General features: G+C 43.2%; 1 protein-coding gene across 1 annotated transcript in view; it reads right to left on the reverse strand.

The window, feature by feature from the left end:
• Positions 1–17,142, reverse strand: part of OXA1L (OXA1L mitochondrial inner membrane protein) — a 142,922-nt gene extending 125,780 nt beyond the window's left edge. Inside the window, exon 1 of the mRNA XM_069238249.1 lies at positions 16,996–17,142. Within this exon, the coding sequence (XP_069094350.1) occupies positions 16,996–17,127 (132 nt within the window). The 5' untranslated portion in view covers positions 17,128–17,142. The remainder of the gene's footprint in view (positions 1–16,995) is intronic.
• Between the last annotated feature and the right edge of the window lie 7,816 nt (positions 17,143–24,958).

The following is a 24,958-nucleotide window of genomic DNA, read 5'->3' on the forward strand; positions in this document are numbered from 1 at the left end:
TTCATGCTCTCTGCAGGGCGGCAGCTTGTCTCCCTTCAGGGTCAATGTTTATACAAAGTCCCAGGGGCAATGCAGAGGAGCAGGGACTGAGACTTACTGTCTATATTCCATGTAGTCTCTTGGATCCCTCGAAATGTAGAGGATCAAGATCTAAATTAAGTTACGGTGTGCACCAGGTGAACTAAGAGACTTATTGAAGCAGGACTCCGTGCATCAGATGTGGTCAGTTCTTTTTGTACGACACATTACATCATGGTATGGGTGGTTGCTTACGCAGCATTCTCCAGTATAAGTATGAGTTTCATGGCCATATACACTATATACATATACATTGGAGCTCCAATGTTGATGTAATAGAATCCAGAGTGTAGAATGTGGATGTCTGAGTGTAGAATAACAAGAGGCTGTTATCTGTTGGGGGATTTGTGGCTGTATCTTCTTACTGATGATAAATAATCCTTTCATCTGTGCTCCTGGTTCAGGACTTTTACCTCCTTGCATCCTCTGCACTTAGCAACATCAAGAGCACTTTGATCTAGGTTGACTCCCCTTTTGCCCACACCTTAATACAAACAATCTTGACCTTGTAAAAACTCCTTCTCAATTGAAAGATATTGAATTAAATCTCTCCTAGACCAAGAATAATTAAAAATCCCAGATTCTGGATAGCATCAAAACCCAACTCTTCTCGCAGACATAAATATTAGGAAAGTTAACTACTAAATAAAAGGGTAATTATAATTGTGCATGTACATATACATGTATTATTGCATTATTCATGAAAATGTCATGCTTATGTGCAGCTCCACTGCTGTACCACATTTAGATGATGTCTCAAAGCCATATACATTACACGCAGCACTGTGTTCAAGGATCTTTTCAACAATGCACTCTGTGAGGTACCCAACGCTTCAGAAGCCCGTCAATGTATAAACTGCTATATATGCAAAACAGGATGAGTCAAGGAGGTAATCTTGATTCCAACAGAGTGTTGCTAGCTCTGGGGGGTCTAGACTTGGCTAAAGCTCAAGACAAGGCCAGATACTCAAAATATGGATTTCCACTATTCAAGCTATAGCTATACCAGTTACTGCTACAAAGTGAGAGGCCCTGGTTTCAAAATCTCACATGAGGTTCTGACTCGGACAGAAAACTGGCATTGCAAAGACGCTGAAAGTGTGGGGGACTCCATATCCGTGTGCCTGCTGCAGGCAATGTTTGTGGTGATGTAAGTGAAATCAACAGTAAGATCCAGCCCACTTTGAACTAGGCCCGCACAATTGTCTGTGAGACCAGCCTTTATGGCACTGCCTGGTTGCCCTTAAGGCCAGTCTGACTGTCTCAAATCCGGTTGAAAACCTAATTACAATGCATTATGAATCCATGCTTGCAGGTACAGCTTCCCCCATGGGTCAGAGGAATTAATATGACGACCACCATGGCTGGAGGAGTGCAGAGGGCAGGGTTGTCCCTTGCTGGGAATGCACCCTTGCTGCTGTTGGTGTAAAATGGGGCAGCAGGGGGCTGATCTTCACAGGTTAGTCCTTGGCTGGTTGCATCAAAGGAATGATTTGCCTCTGATTTCAAACATCTTGCACCTCCCCCTGGCTCACCTGAATCATCAATCAGGCTTGTGCCAAGTTGTTTGTTGGATTGGGAGGGGGTGTTGGTTTAGGGTAGCAGGGAGTGAAAGGTAGATGGATATACAAGGGAGCTGACAGGGTGTTCAACACAGCCACCGTGACAGTTACAAATTATTAGAACAACTTTAAACTAAATCGCTGAGGTAGAGGGACAATGCTGTGCGCAGGATCTTAAAGCAGGGAAAGTGCTCTGAGATCCCCTTTAAGATTGGCAGCCTGGGCCCAGCTCGCCCATGCCAAAAGCTGCCCCTGGCAGAGGGTTACTGTGACATAACCCAAAATAATGGCACAGATATTTAGTAGCCTTAGTCTGAATCGGACAGCTTGAAGGTTGGCGGGGGGGGGGGGGAAGGGGACACAGGGCTAAGGCACCTCCCCCACAAAGAAGAGCCGCAGGGGCCAGAGTTACTCATTGAGAGGCTTATCATCGAATGCCACCAGAAAAAGGGGGGGGAAGCCTCTCTCTCGCCTCACCGACACAGGGGAGGCGACATTTATTTTCTTTCTTGTAGCATTCCTTTTCCTTTCCCAGCACACCGCACCCCACCATCAGACATGTTCTTGTTGTCCCAATCCAGGCACACACTCACTCCCTCCCTCCCTCTAAGCTCCAGACACACTAAAAGCACGTCTGCAGGTTGGTGCAAGAAAGGGTAAAGAAGATATACCAAGATTTAGACACAGGCACCCACCAAAGACACAAGAGTTACAAGAGAGCAGCAGCAGTGACCTACAATACCACACAGGGAATCAGAAATGCTGTGTTTAATACTAACTAAGAAATGGCACAAGCACTGTATAAATACAAATTATTATTCTTGGTATTGGTATTATTTTTACTATTTATGGTAAAGGGATGAACAGCAAGCACCCTGTGGTGTCTACGAAGTATAGAAACGCCGCTGGGGGCTATGCTGGCATACACAGTCTTCCTTCAGTGTGCTTGGAAGACCCTCATTGTTTTTGAGTGATATTTATGTAACAACATATGATTGGGTTCGAGGGCCTTGTTCCTTTCCCTGAGTCTTCTTTGAGTGGACCGAGGGGTCTCTTCAGTGGCAGATGGTTTCAGAAGAGTGCCCCACTTCTTTTTCAGGAACATGGTTAGACATACGCCAAGCAAGTCAGTGCTGGGCGCTACGCCACCATAAAACTGCCACTTCCCCTAGCTCAGTCACTGCGGTACATGGCAAGTAAGTTGCATAGTGATGCTGGCATGTCAGGTGGTAGAGGCACGAAGAGGGAAGCTGCAGCAGACTGAAAAAGAGGGAGCAAGGATTAGTGAAGGGGCATAGCGCCAAGCAAGCAGTATGCCAGGGGGTGGTGGGTGAAGGGGGGGGGGCAGTGGATGCCCATTGCTCTGAAGGGGACGAGGGACCAAAACACAGTCTGTCTGCCTGGGTAGGACATAGTATGTCTGTACTGAGGGGATAAACTAGGTGTGTCTCTACAGGCACAGGAGGTGGAGAGGGTCTAAATTAACAGTCTTCACTAGGCTGAGTAGGCAGAGTCTATGTTCTGAACTGATGGACAAAGACCAATTTATACTTGGCAATAGGGTGCACTCACAGAATACACTAATTGGAGGCCAAACTTTAACTCTCTTTCTGGTGGAATATAACGCGCTAGGGGGAGAGAAAACGTGCCTCTATTGCGTGGGGGTATATACTCAGCAGTGGGGCAGAATGTGGACAGCACAAGGGGTGAAGGTAGCACATGCGATATCGCTGGGTGAGGCACACCCTGGAGGAGCGTAATGTGTTGCTTTGCCTTTGAGATGGGGCTAGGAAACAACAAGCAGATGTTTGGATTGCATGTCCTGGAAGAGAGGGCCCAGCTGAGGGGATTGCACAATGCCTAGCACACCCTGCAGGCGCTTTCTTGTGGGAGGGCAGAATACTGCACTGTGACTGATAGCCGTAGGCACGACTGCACAGACTAGCACACAAAGAGCAGAGATGTGCAGCACACCAGAAGGCGAGCCCCACGGGGCAGGGTCCTAATATAGCCAATCCTATGCTTTACGCGGTTGGTATACTATAGAAGATGAACATTTAGAGAGCGAGCACACAGCTGTAGGATTGCACAGTACAAGCATGGGGCATGGACAGAGCAGGGACTGTACACTCTCACAAATAAAAATAACTTACTGCCAGACCTTCTGAGGCTCTGTTGAATTCTACAAGGGACATACAGGAGGAAAAAAGGCTCCTGTAAGTCGCTTAAGATCAAGCAATGCAAATCCAGCTTTAAGTGACCTGCAGCTTACTCTCAGTGCAGAAGATAGCTTTGTTGTTGTGCGATAGTGAAACATGAAAGCGGAGCCATGACAAGATTTACAGGCCTGTTTTCAATCGCACTCAAATGGCAACGCAGGGGGAGCAGCTGTGCGACCAGAAAGGCTTTGCGTCCACAAACAATTTTTTTTTTTAAACATTGTGTGCAGGAAGAAGCCTAAATGCACACAAGAAGGTTATAAGTCCTGGGGTCCTGCTCCATGTAGGGGGAAACATACAACAAAAGTGAGGGACAAATTGGTGGAAATACCAACTTGAAAGCAAGTATTTTTAAAGGGCACTGAAACAAACAAATGAAAAACAATGGGCGGCTGTAAGTCAATAAGGTACATACAGCATGTCTCTAGGCTCGACCTAAAAAAGGACTGGGTGCCAGAAAAGAGGGGAAGAAAAAGCTGAGATCAAGTGAAGGATGATCTAAGGCTGAGACGAGAAGTACAGATGCAGAGAAAGACTAAGGAAAAGGAAAGGGGAAAGAACTATAGAAAGAATACAATAGAGGGGAATGAATGGGAAATTACTGGGTGGAAGAGTGAGGGGCGTGGATGAGTATGTTGAGGATAAAGAGGATAAATAAAGGAATAAGAGGAAGGGAACAAGACATTGATGTAAGAAGTGGAATAAGGAGCTGTGGGGAAGAGGAAATGACAACTAAAATTAATAAGAATAGCTACAGGAGAGAGACAAGGAAGAGGAAAGGCTAGTGGGAGAAGAAAGAAGGAATCTCCTAGAAGGAAACAATAACGTCAAGTGTGCATGTTGGCACAAGGGTCAATGCTCCTAAACCCTTCACTGATTAACCTCACAATCAATAGCATACATGTTCTGCAGATCGGGGAGAACAAGTCATTTACCAAGGCCATAAGTAACACAAAACTCTAGGTTGTTGACTCTTACAAATAATTGTGAGTGATGTTTAACATTACATTAAGATCCCAAGAGTGTGCACAGTATACCCTTGCCGAAATGTCTCGGGTGGGTTAACGTTGTTTTACCTACCTTCAAAGTGGCAACTGTTGAAAGCCTGGCTAAATTCTAGGGGATGGTTTTAATGTTGCTGAGTTGGACGGTCAGCTACTTCACTAACATTCTGGATTACCATCATGTGGTGGGATTGAGGCTAGAAGCCTTGAATTAGGGTTGAGCTCTTTCAATTATACAAGTGCAGCTTCATTAATTAATTTTTAACATTTGGTTAAAGAGGGAAATGTTAGTTTAGCGACACGGTGCCCAAATAATTTTTTGCAAGCCCGAGGGCCTGTGCATATAAAATGAGAATAGCAATTAAATTGCTACTAAAGAGCTATTATATGGATAATATTTGTTATAATACATTCACTCTTAATTAAGTAATCATTCATGAGAAAAAAACTAAACAGAAAGAAACAGGTCAAGGATTAATCATTACAATCGGATAAATGGTATATTAAATCCAAACATTGTCTCAGTCATTTTTATAAAGTGAAGCTTAAATTCTGAATTGCTGATTATTTACTTAGTGTGGCTAACCAATCAACAGGCCTATTTAGAAATAGGTGGGTGGATTACTCTATCACAACGGTGACGGATATCCCGTTCACTGAAATCTAAACCCCTATGGGATTTAGATTTTGGAGGACGGGATAGCTGTCACTATTGTGATGGAGTAACCTGTTCGCCAATATCTAAATCAGGCCCTAAATGCCAACAAGGCTGTTTCAGTTTTCAAGCAGCTGAAGTGGACTCTTGATCAGGATGACGCTGCAGCAGTTAGCCTACTATATCTCAGTGCAGCATCTCATACAGTTTAGATTGCCTTGCTTCTGAGAAGCTTGCAAAGCTGAAATTGGAGGTATGGCATTGGCCTGGTTTATCTCCTTTCTAGAGGGGCATATTTTCCAGGTCTTTGATGAACTCTTCTTTTCAGAGCTTGTTTCGATCAACTGCAGAGTCCCCAAGGGTTTGTCCCTGTGAGCAACAATTTTTTAACATTTACTTATGCCCATTAGTTGAAATGGTGTAATCTTTTGGATTCACTTTGCTATCCTATGCCATCCTATGCCGATGGCACTCAGGTGGTTTTCTCCTTAAACCTGATCTAGCTAAGATCCTGGACATCTTAGAAGCTGCCTTTCAGCTGTATCCAAATGGGTGATGCAAAACTGCCAGCAGTGCAATGGAGGTAAAATCTATGTCCTGGAGACAGAAAACCAACTTCAGCTATGGTCACCTGATTGGTGGGAAGATGACCATGGCCCATTTCCTACAACCAAGCCAGAGCTGAAGAATCTTGGAATCTTGGAATCTGGATGGACGCCAATCTCTTGATGGATGTTCAGGCCAAGGAACTGGCTGTATGCCAGTCTCAGAAAGTTCCTCTCCACTTTGCCTCTATGTAAAAAACTGTTGGCCAGGCAAATATTATCTTGTGTCTGAACTACAGGAATGCTACGCTTCTAAGTGACTCACTTTACACCATTAGACGTCTTCTGATGATCCAGAACCCCACAGACCGGCTGCTTTTACACATCCCCAAAAGCCAGTCCATCTCCTCTTAGCCTGCAGCCCTACATTGGTTACCTCTGAAAAGAAACATATAATATTGCATTTCATGCATTCTCTGGATCTGGCCCAATCTATCTCAGGAACTTGATTCAGCCGTACCACCCTTCCAGATCCTTGAGTTAAGCTAGTTCTGACTTAGCCATTCTGCCTAGATTTAGCATATCAAGAAAGGCCAGATGCTTGTTCAAATATCTGGCTGCGAAACTGTAGAATGCTCTTATGCAACAAATCTGCCACAGTCCTAGTGAGATTACTTTTAAGAAACAGCTAAAAACGTACTTATCCCTTAAGTGTAGGTGGGCCTAGAAGTGGCTTTATTTTCGGACAGCAGCAGTAGGAAGCCCCAGTTGGGCTGCTCTGAACTTTATAATTAATAAACATGTGCCAACTCTTACTGACACCGAGTGTGTTTGATAATAATCATTATAACTTAGAAGGTTTAGTTTGTATTATTGCTAAAGTCAAAATCGAGCAAGGCATAATTTCCACATTTACTGTTAACAAGCCCCTAAGTACTGAGTGAGAAAAAAACAGAATGCTTTATACCAGTGATGAATGACGCTGGCCAGCAGACAGTATGTTCGGCACTTGACTATCTTTTATCTTTACATTCAGAGAGAACTGTGTTGGCTGGCTTCCTTCACCTGAACTGCATGGTCCAAGATTTTCATAATGGAACCCAAAAGGTAAAGTAGTTTGTCCTGGCAACCTTTCCAGGCTCGATCCAGGCGCTTCTTGGGGTCTTTCGCAATTTATTTTTAGAAATGTAGCCACACTGGGGTCTAATTACGGGGTATTGGCCACTTTACCCAATAATGAGGGCTGAGGACATTCAGAACGCAGAGTACTGCGCACGTCTTTATCAAATCCTTTGCGCAATCTTTCTTGGACATAATGTGCTACTTCAACACATGGAACCCACTCAGTAGATCTGGGATGAATAATGTTTTCGGGTTAAAAAAACAAATTATTTAGCGTTACTGCCTCCCTGGCGGCGTGGTGGGTCCTGCGCTTGCCCGATAGTTTGGGCTCTACTAGAGCGTGATCGGACTCCGAAAGTGTAGCAGATGACTGGGACTCCTCTGTGAGAGGTACAGACGGAATTGGAAAAGATTTACCCTCTATCGCTGGCCCATGCCCATATTCGTGGTCTTGAAGCACTGCAGTTGCCATCTGGGAAAATAACATCAGAGGAATAAGATCTCAAAGGAGCTCTAAGGCCCCTATCGTCAGTTAGAAATTTTTTATCCAGTGACTCAGAGGACGAACGTTCCATTAACTCTCTCTGCCCATATCAGACTAAAGGCTGTGCAAAAGGTTTTAAGGCCTTAAACAGGGCCTGATTTACTGAGTCCTGTACATAATGGCCAAGGGCCTGTACCAATCTGTCCTCCATCTGATGTTCGAAGGGCACCTCTGCCTCTTCCTGAAAATATTCATCCTTGTCTGCGAAATACGCCATATTATCAGAGAGAAGAAGGAGTTCTAAGGGGGAGGGTGGGAAACAACTCTAGCAGGCAGAAAATTGAGAAAACCTCCTATTTAAACACAGAGACACAGTCTCTCCAGGCCCAGATATCAAGTGTGGAGGGAGCACCTCCTTCAGATAGCATAATCCAAAGCCTCGGTTCTGACATAGAATCACAGTGGAACATCTGATGTGTGTATTTGTCATTCACATGGGGAAGCGGGGTGAACGAGAGAGAGAGAAAGAGAGAGAAAGAGAAAGAGAAAGAGAAAGAGAAAGAGAAAGAGAAAGAGAAAGAGAAAGAGAAAGAGAAAGAGAGATTGTATTCAGATATGTGTTCAGATTCGGTTGGCTATCTATCAAAGAATATGCTTGTGATTTATTCAGTGGCCATCATAACTGAAATCCAGAAACAAAGAAAGTGTGGTACGCTGACGTATTTCCGTTCTACCACTAAGGAGGATGATGTGATTACTGTAGCCAGAAAGAGATGGAACATTAGAAGTGAAGCCTTTCAGAAGTGGTGAGGATATTTAAAGGGTCCAATTCCAGAGGCGGTCACTGTGGGAAAGGTCAGACTTGGTAGCTCTCACTGCCATTTCAATCACGTTACCTGACTACACCTCAGTGAAGCCTCAGGCTGAACTCGGGCCTTTGCTGCATGGGCAATGGGTGCATGTATCTAGGTGCCATCAAAGCAGAGCTCTGTCTGCAGATTATAAAACTCCCAGCCAGTAGTTTGCAGAAAAATTGGCCCTGTTTTGATGTTTGCATCTTGATAAGAGAGGGTGGAGATGGAGGTGGGGGTCTGATGGGTGTCAGATAGATGGGTTTCTGATGGATAATGAGAAGTACTTGACAGTCACTCTCCCTTTGTTCATGCTCTCTGCAGGGCGGCAGCTTGTCTCCCTTCAGGGTCAATGTTTATACAAAGTCCCAGGGGCAATGCAGAGGAGCAGGGACTGAGACTTACTGTCTATATTCCATGTAGTCTCTTGGATCCCTCGAAATGTAGAGGATCAAGATCTAAATTAAGTTACGGTGTGCACCAGGTGAACTAAGAGACTTATTGAAGCAGGACTCCGTGCATCAGATGTGGTCAGTTCTTTTTGTACGACACATTACATCATGGTATGGGTGGTTGCTTACGCAGCATTCTCCAGTATAAGTATGAGTTTCATGGCCATATACACTATATACATATACATTGGAGCTCCAATGTTGATGTAATAGAATCCAGAGTGTAGAATGTGGATGTCTGAGTGTAGAATAACAAGAGGCTGTTATCTGTTGGGGGATTTGTGGCTGTATCTTCTTACTGATGATAAATAATCCTTTCATCTGTGCTCCTGGTTCAGGACTTTTACCTCCTTGCATCCTCTGCACTTAGCAACATCAAGAGCACTTTGATCTAGGTTGACTCCCCTTTTGCCCACACCTTAATACAAACAATCTTGACCTTGTAAAAACTCCTTCTCAATTGAAAGATATTGAATTAAATCTCTCCTAGACCAAGAATAATTAAAAATCCCAGATTCTGGATAGCATCAAAACCCAACTCTTCTCGCAGACATAAATATTAGGAAAGTTAACTACTAAATAAAAGGGTAATTATAATTGTGCATGTACATATACATGTATTATTGCATTATTCATGAAAATGTCATGCTTATGTGCAGCTCCACTGCTGTACCACATTTAGATGATGTCTCAAAGCCATATACATTACACGCAGCACTGTGTTCAAGGATCTTTTCAACAATGCACTCTGTGAGGTACCCAACGCTTCAGAAGCCCGTCAATGTATAAACTGCTATATATGCAAAACAGGATGAGTCAAGGAGGTAATCTTGATTCCAACAGAGTGTTGCTAGCTCTGGGGGGTCTAGACTTGGCTAAAGCTCAAGACAAGGCCAGATACTCAAAATATGGATTTCCACTATTCAAGCTATAGCTATACCAGTTACTGCTACAAAGTGAGAGGCCCTGGTTTCAAAATCTCACATGAGGTTCTGACTCGGACAGAAAACTGGCATTGCAAAGACGCTGAAAGTGTGGGGGACTCCATATCCGTGTGCCTGCTGCAGGCAATGTTTGTGGTGATGTAAGTGAAATCAACAGTAAGATCCAGCCCACTTTGAACTAGGCCCGCACAATTGTCTGTGAGACCAGCCTTTATGGCACTGCCTGGTTGCCCTTAAGGCCAGTCTGACTGTCTCAAATCCGGTTGAAAACCTAATTACAATGCATTATGAATCCATGCTTGCAGGTACAGCTTCCCCCATGGGTCAGAGGAATTAATATGACGACCACCATGGCTGGAGGAGTGCAGAGGGCAGGGTTGTCCCTTGCTGGGAATGCACCCTTGCTGCTGTTGGTGTAAAATGGGGCAGCAGGGGGCTGATCTTCACAGGTTAGTCCTTGGCTGGTTGCATCAAAGGAATGATTTGCCTCTGATTTCAAACATCTTGCACCTCCCCCTGGCTCACCTGAATCATCAATCAGGCTTGTGCCAAGTTGTTTGTTGGATTGGGAGGGGGTGTTGGTTTAGGGTAGCAGGGAGTGAAAGGTAGATGGATATACAAGGGAGCTGACAGGGTGTTCAACACAGCCACCGTGACAGTTACAAATTATTAGAACAACTTTAAACTAAATCGCTGAGGTAGAGGGACAATGCTGTGCGCAGGATCTTAAAGCAGGGAAAGTGCTCTGAGATCCCCTTTAAGATTGGCAGCCTGGGCCCAGCTCGCCCATGCCAAAAGCTGCCCCTGGCAGAGGGTTACTGTGACATAACCCAAAATAATGGCACAGATATTTAGTAGCCTTAGTCTGAATCGGACAGCTTGAAGGTTGGCGGGGGGGGGGGAAGGGGACACAGGGCTAAGGCACCTCCCCCACAAAGAAGAGCCGCAGGGGCCAGAGTTACTCATTGAGAGGCTTATCATCGAATGCCACCAGAAAAAGGGGGGGGAAGCCTCTCTCTCGCCTCACCGACACAGGGGAGGCGACATTTATTTTCTTTCTTGTAGCATTCCTTTTCCTTTCCCAGCACACCGCACCCCACCATCAGACATGTTCTTGTTGTCCCAATCCAGGCACACACTCACTCCCTCCCTCCCTCTAAGCTCCAGACACACTAAAAGCACGTCTGCAGGTTGGTGCAAGAAAGGGTAAAGAAGATATACCAAGATTTAGACACAGGCACCCACCAAAGACACAAGAGTTACAAGAGAGCAGCAGCAGTGACCTACAATACCACACAGGGAATCAGAAATGCTGTGTTTAATACTAACTAAGAAATGGCACAAGCACTGTATAAATACAAATTATTATTCTTGGTATTGGTATTATTTTTACTATTTATGGTAAAGGGATGAACAGCAAGCACCCTGTGGTGTCTACGAAGTATAGAAACGCCGCTGGGGGCTATGCTGGCATACACAGTCTTCCTTCAGTGTGCTTGGAAGACCCTCATTGTTTTTGAGTGATATTTATGTAACAACATATGATTGGGTTCGAGGGCCTTGTTCCTTTCCCTGAGTCTTCTTTGAGTGGACCGAGGGGTCTCTTCAGTGGCAGATGGTTTCAGAAGAGTGCCCCACTTCTTTTTCAGGAACATGGTTAGACATACGCCAAGCAAGTCAGTGCTGGGCGCTACGCCACCATAAAACTGCCACTTCCCCTAGCTCAGTCACTGCGGTACATGGCAAGTAAGTTGCATAGTGATGCTGGCATGTCAGGTGGTAGAGGCACGAAGAGGGAAGCTGCAGCAGACTGAAAAAGAGGGAGCAAGGATTAGTGAAGGGGCATAGCGCCAAGCAAGCAGTATGCCAGGGGGTGGTGGGTGAAGGGGGGGGGGGCAGTGGATGCCCATTGCTCTGAAGGGGACGAGGGACCAAAACACAGTCTGTCTGCCTGGGTAGGACATAGTATGTCTGTACTGAGGGGATAAACTAGGTGTGTCTCTACAGGCACAGGAGGTGGAGAGGGTCTAAATTAACAGTCTTCACTAGGCTGAGTAGGCAGAGTCTATGTTCTGAACTGATGGACAAAGACCAATTTATACTTGGCAATAGGGTGCACTCACAGAATACACTAATTGGAGGCCAAACTTTAACTCTCTTTCTGGTGGAATATAACGCGCTAGGGGGAGAGAAAACGTGCCTCTATTGCGTGGGGGTATATACTCAGCAGTGGGGCAGAATGTGGACAGCACAAGGGGTGAAGGTAGCACATGCGATATCGCTGGGTGAGGCACACCCTGGAGGAGCGTAATGTGTTGCTTTGCCTTTGAGATGGGGCTAGGAAACAACAAGCAGATGTTTGGATTGCATGTCCTGGAAGAGAGGGCCCAGCTGAGGGGATTGCACAATGCCTAGCACACCCTGCAGGCGCTTTCTTGTGGGAGGGCAGAATACTGCACTGTGACTGATAGCCGTAGGCACGACTGCACAGACTAGCACACAAAGAGCAGAGATGTGCAGCACACCAGAAGGCGAGCCCCACGGGGCAGGGTCCTAATATAGCCAATCCTATGCTTTACGCGGTTGGTATACTATAGAAGATGAACATTTAGAGAGCGAGCACACAGCTGTAGGATTGCACAGTACAAGCATGGGGCATGGACAGAGCAGGGACTGTACACTCTCACAAATAAAAATAACTTACTGCCAGACCTTCTGAGGCTCTGTTGAATTCTACAAGGGACATACAGGAGGAAAAAAGGCTCCTGTAAGTCGCTTAAGATCAAGCAATGCAAATCCAGCTTTAAGTGACCTGCAGCTTACTCTCAGTGCAGAAGATAGCTTTGTTGTTGTGCGATAGTGAAACATGAAAGCGGAGCCATGACAAGATTTACAGGCCTGTTTTCAATCGCACTCAAATGGCAACGCAGGGGGAGCAGCTGTGCGACCAGAAAGGCTTTGCGTCCACAAACAATTTTTTTTTTTAAACATTGTGTGCAGGAAGAAGCCTAAATGCACACAAGAAGGTTATAAGTCCTGGGGTCCTGCTCCATGTAGGGGGAAACATACAACAAAAGTGAGGGACAAATTGGTGGAAATACCAACTTGAAAGCAAGTATTTTTAAAGGGCACTGAAACAAACAAATGAAAAACAATGGGCGGCTGTAAGTCAATAAGGTACATACAGCATGTCTCTAGGCTCGACCTAAAAAAGGACTGGGTGCCAGAAAAGAGGGGAAGAAAAAGCTGAGATCAAGTGAAGGATGATCTAAGGCTGAGACGAGAAGTACAGATGCAGAGAAAGACTAAGGAAAAGGAAAGGGGAAAGAACTATAGAAAGAATACAATAGAGGGGAATGAATGGGAAATTACTGGGTGGAAGAGTGAGGGGCGTGGATGAGTATGTTGTGGATAAAGAGGATAAATAAAGGAATAAGAGGAAGGGAACAAGACATTGATGTAAGAAGTGGAATAAGGAGCTGTGGGGAAGAGGAAATGACAACTAAAATTAATAAGAATAGCTACAGGAGAGAGACAAGGAAGAGGAAAGGCTAGTGGGAGAAGAAAGAAGGAATCTCCTAGAAGGAAACAATAACGTCAAGTGTGCATGTTGGCACAAGGGTCAATGCTCCTAAACCCTTCACTGATTAACCTCACAATCAATAGCATACATGTTCTGCAGATCGGGGAGAACAAGTCATTTACCAAGGCCATAAGTAACACAAAACTCTAGGTTGTTGACTCTTACAAATAATTGTGAGTGATGTTTAACATTACATTAAGATCCCAAGAGTGTGCACAGTATACCCTTGCCGAAATGTCTCGGGTGGGTTAACGTTGTTTTACCTACCTTCAAAGTGGCAACTGTTGAAAGCCTGGCTAAATTCTAGGGGATGGTTTTAATGTTGCTGAGTTGGACGGTCAGCTACTTCACTAACATTCTGGATTACCATCATGTGGTGGGATTGAGGCTAGAAGCCTTGAATTAGGGTTGAGCTCTTTCAATTATACAAGTGCAGCTTCATTAATTAATTTTTAACATTTGGTTAAAGAGGGAAATGTTAGTTTAGCGACACGGTGCCCAAATAATTTTTTGCAAGCCCGAGGGCCTGTGCATATAAAATGAGAATAGCAATTAAATTGCTACTAAAGAGCTATTATATGGATAATATTTGTTATAATACATTCACTCTTAATTAAGTAATCATTCATGAGAAAAAAACTAAACAGAAAGAAACAGGTCAAGGATTAATCATTACAATCGGATAAATGGTATATTAAATCCAAACATTGTCTCAGTCATTTTTATAAAGTGAAGCTTAAATTCTGAATTGCTGATTATTTACTTAGTGTGGCTAACCAATCAACAGGCCTATTTAGAAATAGGTGGGTGGATTACTCTATCACAACGGTGACGGATATCCCGTTCACTGAAATCTAAACCCCTATGGGATTTAGATTTTGGAGGACGGGATAGCTGTCACTATTGTGATGGAGTAACCTGTTCGCCAATATCTAAATCAGGCCCTAAATGCCAACAAGGCTGTTTCAGTTTTCAAGCAGCTGAAGTGGACTCTTGATCAGGATGACGCTGCAGCAGTTAGCCTACTATATCTCAGTGCAGCATCTCATACAGTTTAGATTGCCTTGCTTCTGAGAAGCTTGCAAAGCTGAAATTGGAGGTATGGCATTGGCCTGGTTTATCTCCTTTCTAGAGGGGCATATTTTCCAGGTCTTTGATGAACTCTTCTTTTCAGAGCTTGTTTCGATCAACTGCAGAGTCCCCAAGGGTTTGTCCCTGTGAGCAACAATTTTTTAACATTTACTTATGCCCATTAGTTGAAATGGTGTAATCTTTTGGATTCACTTTGCTATCCTATGCCATCCTATGCCGATGGCACTCAGGTGGTTTTCTCCTTAAACCTGATCTAGCTAAGATCCTGGACATCTTAGAAGCTGCCTTTCAGCTGTATCCAAATGGGTGATGCAAAACTGCCAGCAGTGCAATGGAGGTAAAATCTATGTCCTGGAGACAGAAAACCAACTTCAGCTATGGTCACCTGATTGGTGGGAAGATGACCATGGCCCATTTCCTACAACCAAGCCAGAGCTGAAGAATCTTGGAATCTTGGAATCTGGATGGACGCCAATCTCTTGATGGATGTTCAGGCCAAGGAACTGGCTGTATGCCAGTCTCAGAAAGTTCCTCTCCACTTTGCCTCTATGTAAAAAACTGTTGGCCAGGCAATTATTATCTTGTGTCTGAACTACAGGAATGCTACGCTTCTAAGTGACTCACTTTACACCATTAGACGTCTTCTGATGATCCAGAACCCCACAGACCGGCTGCTTTTACACATCCCCAAAAGCCAGTCCATCTCCTCTTAGCCTGCAGCCCTACATTGGTTACCTCTGAAAAGAAACATATAATATTGCATTTCATGCATTCTCTGGATCTGGCCCAATCTATCTCAGGAACTTGATTCAGCCGTACCACCCTTCCAGATCCTTGAGTTAAGCTAGTTCTGACTTAGCCATTCTGCCTAGATTTAGCATATCAAGAAAGGCCAGATGCTTGTTCAAATATCTGGCTGCGAAACTGTAGAATGCTCTTATGCAACAAATCTGCCACAGTCCTAGTGAGATTACTTTTAAGAAACAGCTAAAAACGTACTTATCCCTTAAGTGTAGGTGGGCCTAGAAGTGGCTTTATTTTCGGACAGCAGCAGTAGGAAGCCCCAGTTGGGCTGCTCTGAACTTTATAATTAATAAACATGTGCCAACTCTTACTGACACCGAGTGTGTTTGATAATAATCATTATAACTTAGAAGGTTTAGTTTGTATTATTGCTAAAGTCAAAATCGAGCAAGGCATAATTTCCACATTTACTGTTAACAAGCCCCTAAGTACTGAGTGAGAAAAAAACAGAATGCTTTATACCAGTGATGAATGACGCTGGCCAGCAGACAGTATGTTCGGCACTTGACTATCTTTTATCTTTACATTCAGAGAGAACTGTGTTGGCTGTCGTCTATTTTAATGACAATTATCATATGATTTAAGAAATGGTATTTCAATGAATTATCGAAAATGTCGTTTATATTATTTTACATCGGAAACATTTGTATGGGCAAAAAGTCCAACAAATGAAAACTAAAAAGAAAAAGGCAGGGATGGATGAGATGAGAACGAGGGGAGGATTTACTGGTTTAAGAATATACAGAGACGACGGGTTAAAAGTAGCATAATGAGGAGGAATAAAAAGTGAGGTGGGTGAAGAAGGGGGGGGGGAGGACTACATAGAACAAAGTTTAAAGAGAGAGTACAAGGTAGAGAGCTAGTAGCACGAAGAGATAGCGAGAAGAGAACTAGGTTGTGTGGTGGAGGGAAATGTAGAAAAGAGATGAGGAGTAGAGAGTAAATGAGATGAATGGCCGAGGGGAGAAAGAGAAGGAGGGGAGATAAAGTAGGCGGTTCAGGGTGAGGCAGAAAGAAACTGCTGGTAGATAGATGTTGGATGAGGAAATAAAACAATCTGTGGCAAGGAAGTTGAAATGCAAGTTCGAAACAGGGGTGAAAGGAATAGAGAAGGTGCTAAGGGTGGGTTGATGACATGTAGAATTCATTTTACTTACTGGATTATTACTTCTCATGGAGTACAAACCTGTAATGCTTTAAAAGGTTACGTCACATCTCTTTATGAGGTATAAGCGGTCCACGGATCGAGTAATGTCGCTTTCTGTGTTGTCTTGAGTAATACATATTTCTCACGAGCGGTTTGGAAAACGTGTAACTGTGGCCAATTGACTGAGACACTAGTTAACCTGTAAGCCCCACTGAAAGAAAATGGGCATAACTGCTTCGACGAAATAAACTTTTAGGGCGTTTTAAAATATAAAAATCAGAGACCTGGAGGGGGTCAGAATCCACTCAGTGGGGAGTTATTAGAAAGCCATCCCGCAATGACATAAGTAGTGAAAGGTTAAAGCCCACGGTAAAGACCTTTCGAAGTCTATGATTCTACATGTGGGGGTCTCCCATTGAAAGCTCACGCAATTCCGGAGGTACCACAAATTACCTGACGCTCGGCACTCCCCGCAGCATTCAGCCAACATCGCAGTGCTCTAGTCCGCACCACTACCAAGGACGTCGCCATCTTCCTTGTGACGTTGAAACTTTGGCCCTGCCCACTACTGTCAGCCGTGCCCATAGAGGCGAGAGCGGCTAGAGCGGCAGCGTTTCCATGGCGTTCGTGTCACCTGGAGGCTTAACGCGCCTGCGTGTTGGTGATCTTCAAGCTAGTAGTAGAAGGACGTAATGATGGTTAACTTCCGCTAGGAAATGGTACTAGTTCGTCGCCGTATTGGACAATGCATAGAAAAGCCATGCTATGCTATGACTACCGATACGTCAACTCAGAAATTTGGCAGCATTACTTTCAATGTTTTGGCTAATGGCTAGGAAATACCAAATACTTGACGGAGGCGAGAAGAAGGTTCTTATTGCAAGGCGCCTATATATAAATCCAAGACACGCTGTGCTTGGGACGGCATAACTGCCCAGGTTTCAGATTGCTTAATAATACATTTTCATAATGTCAGTGTAATTATGAGTGACACTTCAACGACTATGAGTGGCACTTTCTCTCTTGCAAAATCAAGCACTGAAGACGAGGGAAACATATAAATATCAGAAATTACACCCATTTGAGCAACTAGAAAATGTTGGGGCTGGCAGGCGCACCTTGCTCTGCTTCTTATCTGCGGTCCTTATGGCAGGCGGTACATAGCATTTACTACTGCCCACTGAAAGCAATGCCCCCTTTGATACCCTGGATTGAGTAGGGGGTGCTTTTGTACGCTAGTTAGTCCGGTGTGTGGTTTTGTGTTTTAGTCTTGAAATCTTTGTGGTTTGCTTGGCTAGGGATATGAGTTTCTGTGATAGTAATACATGTTGCTTGCAATATATCGAGAATCCGTACCTCTCGTTGTACACCAGCGCCACCTTGTGGCCTTTGATAAACAGTACTCGGAGCTTAGCTAACAAAGTGAGAAACAAACCACGGTTTTATCACATTTCAGGACTCAGTTATTTTAAGGGATTGTGGTAATGCTGGAAAATGACCGAAAATGAGTTATTTTAACACGAGAGGTGTGGCACTTGGCAGGGCTGGGAATGGAGATTTTCTTAGCTTTCAGTGAAGGACAATCTTGATTTTATTAAAGACAGGAGGCAAGTGTTATTCTTTCTTTTCTTGCATTTAATCAAATAGCAGCCAAGACAAAAAACTACAAATCCCAGCATTTAAAGCTGGAGAACTACAAACCATCATCATAAAGGGAGAACAGCCAGTCATAATAAAGAACCACTATAAATGAATTGACTGCGAGCGACAAGACCTCTTTTCTTGCATGAGCAGCTAATAAGTTCTGGACAAAGGAAAAATAAGAATAACAATAGAAAAAGGCAAAAGAATATTGAAAAAACTTTAAAATTAGTCAATAACTTTTAAGTCTTAAAGCTGGAACACCGGAAAGTTAAACTGTTCTTGTGCGTCTTGATACACCTGACAAGGTCAGTAGGAGAAACAGGTCCAGGATGTTGAAAGTCCCTACTAAATTGACTGGTTAGAAGTAACAGCTGTGCCTTCAAACGAAATAAAGGGAAGGTTAACAGATGTGGAGGGTTAACACTCGCCTCTGTGTCTTTAATAAAATCAAGAATTTCCTTCACTGAAAGCTAAGAAAGTCTCCATTTAATTACAGGGCACGGAGGCTCTTATGCTAGTTTAAAGCATATTAACTAATGATTTAGCTACCTGAGACACAGGTTTACAATAAAAAGTTCTAAACGTTGAAACATTTGACCAATCAGCTGATTTGAGAATGTCAAGTAAGCTCAATCCTGCCCAGAAGGCTTTGGATGCCATAGCCCCTCTAGTAGAATAGGCCCCAAAAACAGTAATATCAATTTCCACCAAATTCATAACCCATTTAACCCAGTGGGCCAAAGAAGTGGAAGAGACAGGATTATGAGGGTTTTTGAAAGAGATGAGAAGTTGAGGCTCCAATGACTTTCTCAAATCTTTGGTCCTTGAAATATATTATTTCAAACAAGTTCCAACACATAATTTTGGGTGGTCTGGGAAGTAAGGGTAGAATACCGACAATACATTCGTTTTTGTTCCTCTGCGAACCTGAAAGAAAACACCTGAGGCAGTGTATTGTACCAATTAAACATCTAATGCCTTAACATCTGAAATACGTTTTAAAGATACCAGGCATAAAAATACAGTTAACTTTGCAGAATGAAATTTTAACGATAAAATAGAATTAAAAGGTTGGTTAAGAGAAAATTTTAAAATTACATTAACATCCCACATAGAATTATATTTTGGTAAAGGATGTTTAGTAAATCTTACTACCTTCAAAAGGCAATATATGAGAGGACGCTCGCCAACAGGCTTTCCATTGACACGAACGTGTTCAGCTGAAATCGCCGATCTGTATGTATCAATTGCTCATTAATCTTTACCTTATGAAGGCATGGATGCTAGAAAATTGACAATCAAAATTACCTCGGCCAAAAAGGTATGGGCACCCCTGCCCAAACACCAACTATCCCACACTCTCCATGCTGATTTGTATGCCTTAGATGTTGCAGAAGCCCAGGCTTGTTGTATGAAGTTTGCAGCTTCTTGTGAAATTCCTGGGATTCTGTGGGAAGACCCGAAACCATCCAAGCCACCAGCCAAAGTGATTGGTTGATTACTAAATCGTGAGGGGCACCTTGGGGATCTCGAAGTAGGAAAGTAAATTGGGGTAGAAGTATTGGATAGTCTATTGATAACTCCAGTGCTGACGAGAACCAAGGTTGACCCTGCCAAAATGGGGGTGATCAATAACACTTTTGTAAATTGACGTCTGATCTGAGATAGAACACGAGATATCATGATGGAGGGAGGAAAGGCATAATTTATCTGGCTGGACCAATCCTGGATCTGGTCTCCAACTGTAGAAAAATGGGATTTGGGTATTCAAACGTGAAGCAAAAAGGTCCACTGAGAAGGGACCGAATCTGGAAGAAAGGTTTTTGAAAACTGACAAATGAAGATGCCAGTCGCTGGAATTGCAAATAGCACCAACCGCTATTGTATTCATGTTTTCTGGAAGATATTCCACTTGAAGAGATATTTGATTTTGAAGGCAAAATTCCCAAAGACTCTTGGCTAGTTTTGCCGGCAGTTTGGACTTTGTGCTCCTAAATGATTTATATATCACATCTCTGACAGATTGTCTATTCGAAGGAGTATGGAACAACTTACCTTGTCTTTGGCAAAGGTTCTGATCGCAAGGGAACATGCAAGAATCTCTAAACAGTTTATGTGCAACAATAACTCCTCATTTGACCATACGCCTCCAGTCGAGAACTGGCCCCATCTTGCCCCCCAACCAGTCCGACTTGCATTGGATTCTAAGACAAGATCTGGTGCTGTAGAGAAAAATGCTCTCCCGTTCCATGCTTCTAGATGATCCAGCCACCACTGAAGTTCGGCTCGAGATTCCTGATCTAATCTGATAAGATCTCCATAACCGCACCCTTTCCGAAGATGTTGGATTTTTAAATGTTGAAGAGCTTGATAATGAAGAGGACCGGGAAAAATAGCCTGGATGGAAGAAGCCAGTAGACCGATCATGTGCGCTAGTATTCTGAGAGTTAAGTGAATGATTCAAAATTTGGAGAATTTCTTTATGTGAGATATTTTGTTTCCTGGAAGTTGGAGAATCAAATTGTCTGAATCTATTAAGAACCCTAGGAACTCTATCTGGCGAGAGGGATTGAGATCCGATTTTTCTGTGTTGATGATAAATCCCAAACTCTAAAGGAGGGACACAAAACGAGATAGCTGCTCAATGAGGATCAGTTTGTCTTGATGTATAAGCAGGAAGTCGTCTAGATAAGCCAGCAATCTGACCCCTTGAGCTCTCATGTGAGTTGTGACCGGTTTCAGAACCTTGGTAAAACACCAACGAGCTGAAGACAGTCCAAAGGGAAGGCTTTTGAACTGATAAAACTTGTCTTTCCATTGAAACTGAAGAAACGTCCTGAAAGAATGATGGATCAGGATTGAAAGATACATGTCTTGAAAGTCTAAACAGACCATCTAATCGTTTTGTAACAACGAATCTCTGAGATGTAGAATAGTTTCCATCTTGAAATGATGGTATACTGCATAGTTGTTGAAGGACTTTAGGTTTATCACCGGACAAAACATTTTGTTTTTCTTTCAAATAAAAAAAAGTACTTCCAAAACCTAGAGGATGAGTAGAACATATTTCTATTGCTTGTTTGTGACGGAGGGATTGGATTTCTTGTGAGAGAAGGATTTCTTGTTCTTTGGAGAACAATAGTGGTTTGGGAAGGAACTCTTGCACTGGGGTGGCATAATGATCTATACAATAACCAGTAACAGTTTGAAAAACCCATGGGTCTGATGTGATACCCCCTACTAATAACTGACCACAACATAGATCTCTTACCTGAATTCTGGAATCCTCTGGTTCTGTAACCACGGTGTCTGAACGGTCTATTTTTTTGTGGATAAAACTGCTGTTTGAAGTCTTGTTGGGATCCATAGGAGCCTCTGGTCTGATTGACCGCACCTCTGGAGGCGAAACGGCCGGCAAAGCCAAACACCCAATTGTTGAAAATTTTTGGAACGAAGTCTGGGCTTTATCTTTGGATGCAAAAGTGGCCACGTATTTGCTAAGTCCTTTGATAAAAGAGTCACTAAAAAGTAACCCTTTAGCTTCTTGACCCATTTCTTCAGAAGCTAAGTTACTTAACTTGGTATCAATCTTCAGAAGAAGACTTTTGTGTCTTTCTTGCGCCATAGCAGCATTGGCATTTCCTAAAATACAGATTGCTCTCTGAACCCAATTTGATAGAATTATAGGGTCCCCTTTGGTGCCCTCAATCCTAGCCTCTATGGCTAAGTCTAAAATTTTCGTAAGAGGACCAGAAAGATCCAATAATCTGTCCTGGCAATTGGTCCAGGCCCTAGCGACCCCTTTTTTGGGATCTTTGCCAAATTTAGTAAAATAACTTGAGCATATTGGGGTCAATTGACGGAGTGGCAGTAATATCGTTAGGCAAAGACGGTCTAGGACACTCAGACCTTAACCTATTATGAGCTAAGTTGTCCAAAGGCTGTCTTAATTTACTTGAAACATATAAAGCAACATATTGACATGGGGACCACTCAGTGGAGTTTGGGTGACAGATAAGTGCAGGATCAAAGATCGGTTGCCCCGGAAAGTCTAAAATTGTTTCAGTTGCACTATTGTTACACTGTGAAGACTTTGTAGACTCTCTCAATTCAATAAGATAAGTTTTTCTCCTCTTCTCCACAGGCCCTGACCAGATCATTGTGTCTGGATCATCCTTATGAACCCGAGTCACCCATATCATCATCTGTATCACCCAATTCAGTTGTATGAAGGGGAAACATAGGGTTAGAGGAAGTGCCAGATTCAGAAATAGGAAATAATGAAGGAGAGTCATTATTTGCAGTTGAATTATCTGCCACTCGTTTTTTGGCCTTTTTAGAAGTAGTACCAGAATTGTCAATAGCCAATATTTTTTTAACAGAAGCCTCAAAAGATTTTGAAAAATCAGTCATTGAATTTGAAACAGCTTTTTGTACAGAATCCTTAATAAAAGAATCAAAAGTTTCTTTAAATAATTGGGCTTCTTCTTCTTCAGGAAAAATTTCCATTTTAAAATACTTAAAAGTAACCAAGTATAATATTAGTTAACAATAATTGAGAATGAGGGCACCAAAGGGATAAGAACTGAGAAAAAAACCTGAGAGGAAAGGGTTAACAATCGAAGAGAGGAAAGGAGGAGGCGGTCCTTGGGCATGTCAAAGAGCCGGAACAGTCGGGAATGAATACGCTTACGTTCCGACTGAAATCCGGTTCGACTTGCCAAAGAAAACCAAGAAGAAGGCGGTGGAGAGAAGAGATACCATTCTCCTCAGAGGTAAAGCTTGCACCGTAACTGCCAAGACGTCGACACCGTTATTCTAGAATAACGGTAACAGAGCGCACGCTGTCTACCAACAGCGTTGGTGTGAGAAACCACAAGTTTTGGGAAATCCAAACGAAGCATAAGCCAAAGAAGGAACAGGAATTATAGCGAAATAAATCTAAAACACTCTATAGTTTGTGAAGTAAATGAAGAAAAAGTGATACTTATCTTGACTGCGAGCAGCAAGAAAAGAGTTCTTGTTGCTCGTAGTCAAGTCATTTATAGTGGTTCTTTATTATGATTGGCTGTTCTCCCTTTATGATGGTGTTTTGTAGTTCTCCAGCTTTAAATGCTGGGAGTTGTAGTTTTTTCTTTGCTGCTATTTGGTTAAAGGCAAGAAAAGAAAGCATAATAAGAGCCTCCATGTCTTGTAATAAAATCTCCTGTTACCTGCTTCATCTTCATAGAATCTCCAAATTCCAGCACTCTCAAAGTGGCAGTCGCCTCCACTAGAGCTAGGTAGGTTGCAGGCCCAGTTCTTCCTGTGCTTCTGCATCGTTACTACTCCTGCCTTCTTGCTTTTTTAAGTATTTTTTTGAGTGCCTTCTCTTTGCTTTTCCATAGTTGCCAAGGTTTCAGATTGCTATGTTTGACATTTTCATAATTCCAGTCTAATTATGAGTGACATTTCACCGACTATGAGTGACACTTTCTTGCGAGCAAAGTCAAGCAATGAAGACAGTCGAAACATATAAATATCAGAAATGACACCCATTTAAGCAACAAGAAACTCTAAGAAGATCTTAAAATGGCTGCAAAGCACCAGAAATGGAAGGGCAATAACCTAGTGCCCTTGTAACCTTATCGTACTGTAAAACAAGTGTGCTATTTGTTCAAAGCATCCTTCACCCCCTCAGCTTAGGTTCAGGTGCCATGCCAGAAGTTCCACAAATAACAAAATGATTTGTGTGACAAAAGCAGTAACTCACAGCTATCCTCAAAAAATAGTTTAGTGAATAAGTGTGGTTCTTGTTATTTGCAGCAGGCACATTAACCCTCTGTGCTACTTTATGATGAGTGAAAACTGCCAGTAAACTAAATGCTGATCTCGATCCACAGGAACATTATTCATCATAGTTAGCTTAACATTTTTATTGTTGCCTGAATACTCCTGAACATACAAGGAATTCAGCCTCAGACTCACTCCAAAGCCGGGCAGAGCCCATGGAGACCCCCCACGACAGGGCACAGCATGTGTGTTGAGGTCAGGAGGTCCGACATTGTTTTCCTATAATTTTAATTAACACCGGGTGGCAGCAGTAACTTCTGGGGCCCCGGGCGGGCAGGAAATTGAAAAAAAATATCCTGCATAATGGTTAAACTACACACGCAATCAAGTTACAAGTCAAATCTATAATTGAGAAGTGTAAAATAGGCATGTACTTGGTAGCTTGTGTGCTATACAATTACCTTTTAACATTACTGGTATGCCAAATCACTTCCGTGCAGTAGACAGTATATTATAGATGTTGCCACAAGAGGGCAGGACATGACGCTTTTTCGTTCCACAAGTTCTTTCACTTAGGGACATATTTACAGCCCCTGGCGCCACCTTGTGATGTCATAGCATAATTATTTTTGGCACAAAAGGTGGCTTTTGCCCCCTGCTGTATTTACAAAGTGGCACAATGCTTGCATTGCTTCACTTTGAACCCTTTGCACCACATTATGCCTACGTCAGGCGTAGTGTATGCAAGGGGACACAGGGAGGCCTGAAAAAATGGCACAGTGAAACTTACAAAATTTCACTGCGCCATTTTTTCCATCATTTTTAACGCCTGCTCAGAGCAGGCATTAAAATGATGCACCCATTTTAATCAGTGGATTTCCCTGTGCTTTGCTGCACTAGCGTCAACATATCTGGCTATAGTGTCAAACATTTTGACGCTATTGTCCTAACGACCGCCATGGTCCATAGTTTTGTAAATACAGTGCAACCGTGGTGTTGT

This window comes from Pleurodeles waltl, chromosome 6, assembly GCF_031143425.1.
Source record: "Pleurodeles waltl isolate 20211129_DDA chromosome 6, aPleWal1.hap1.20221129, whole genome shotgun sequence".
Classification (NCBI taxonomy): Eukaryota; Metazoa; Chordata; class Amphibia; order Caudata; family Salamandridae; genus Pleurodeles; species Pleurodeles waltl.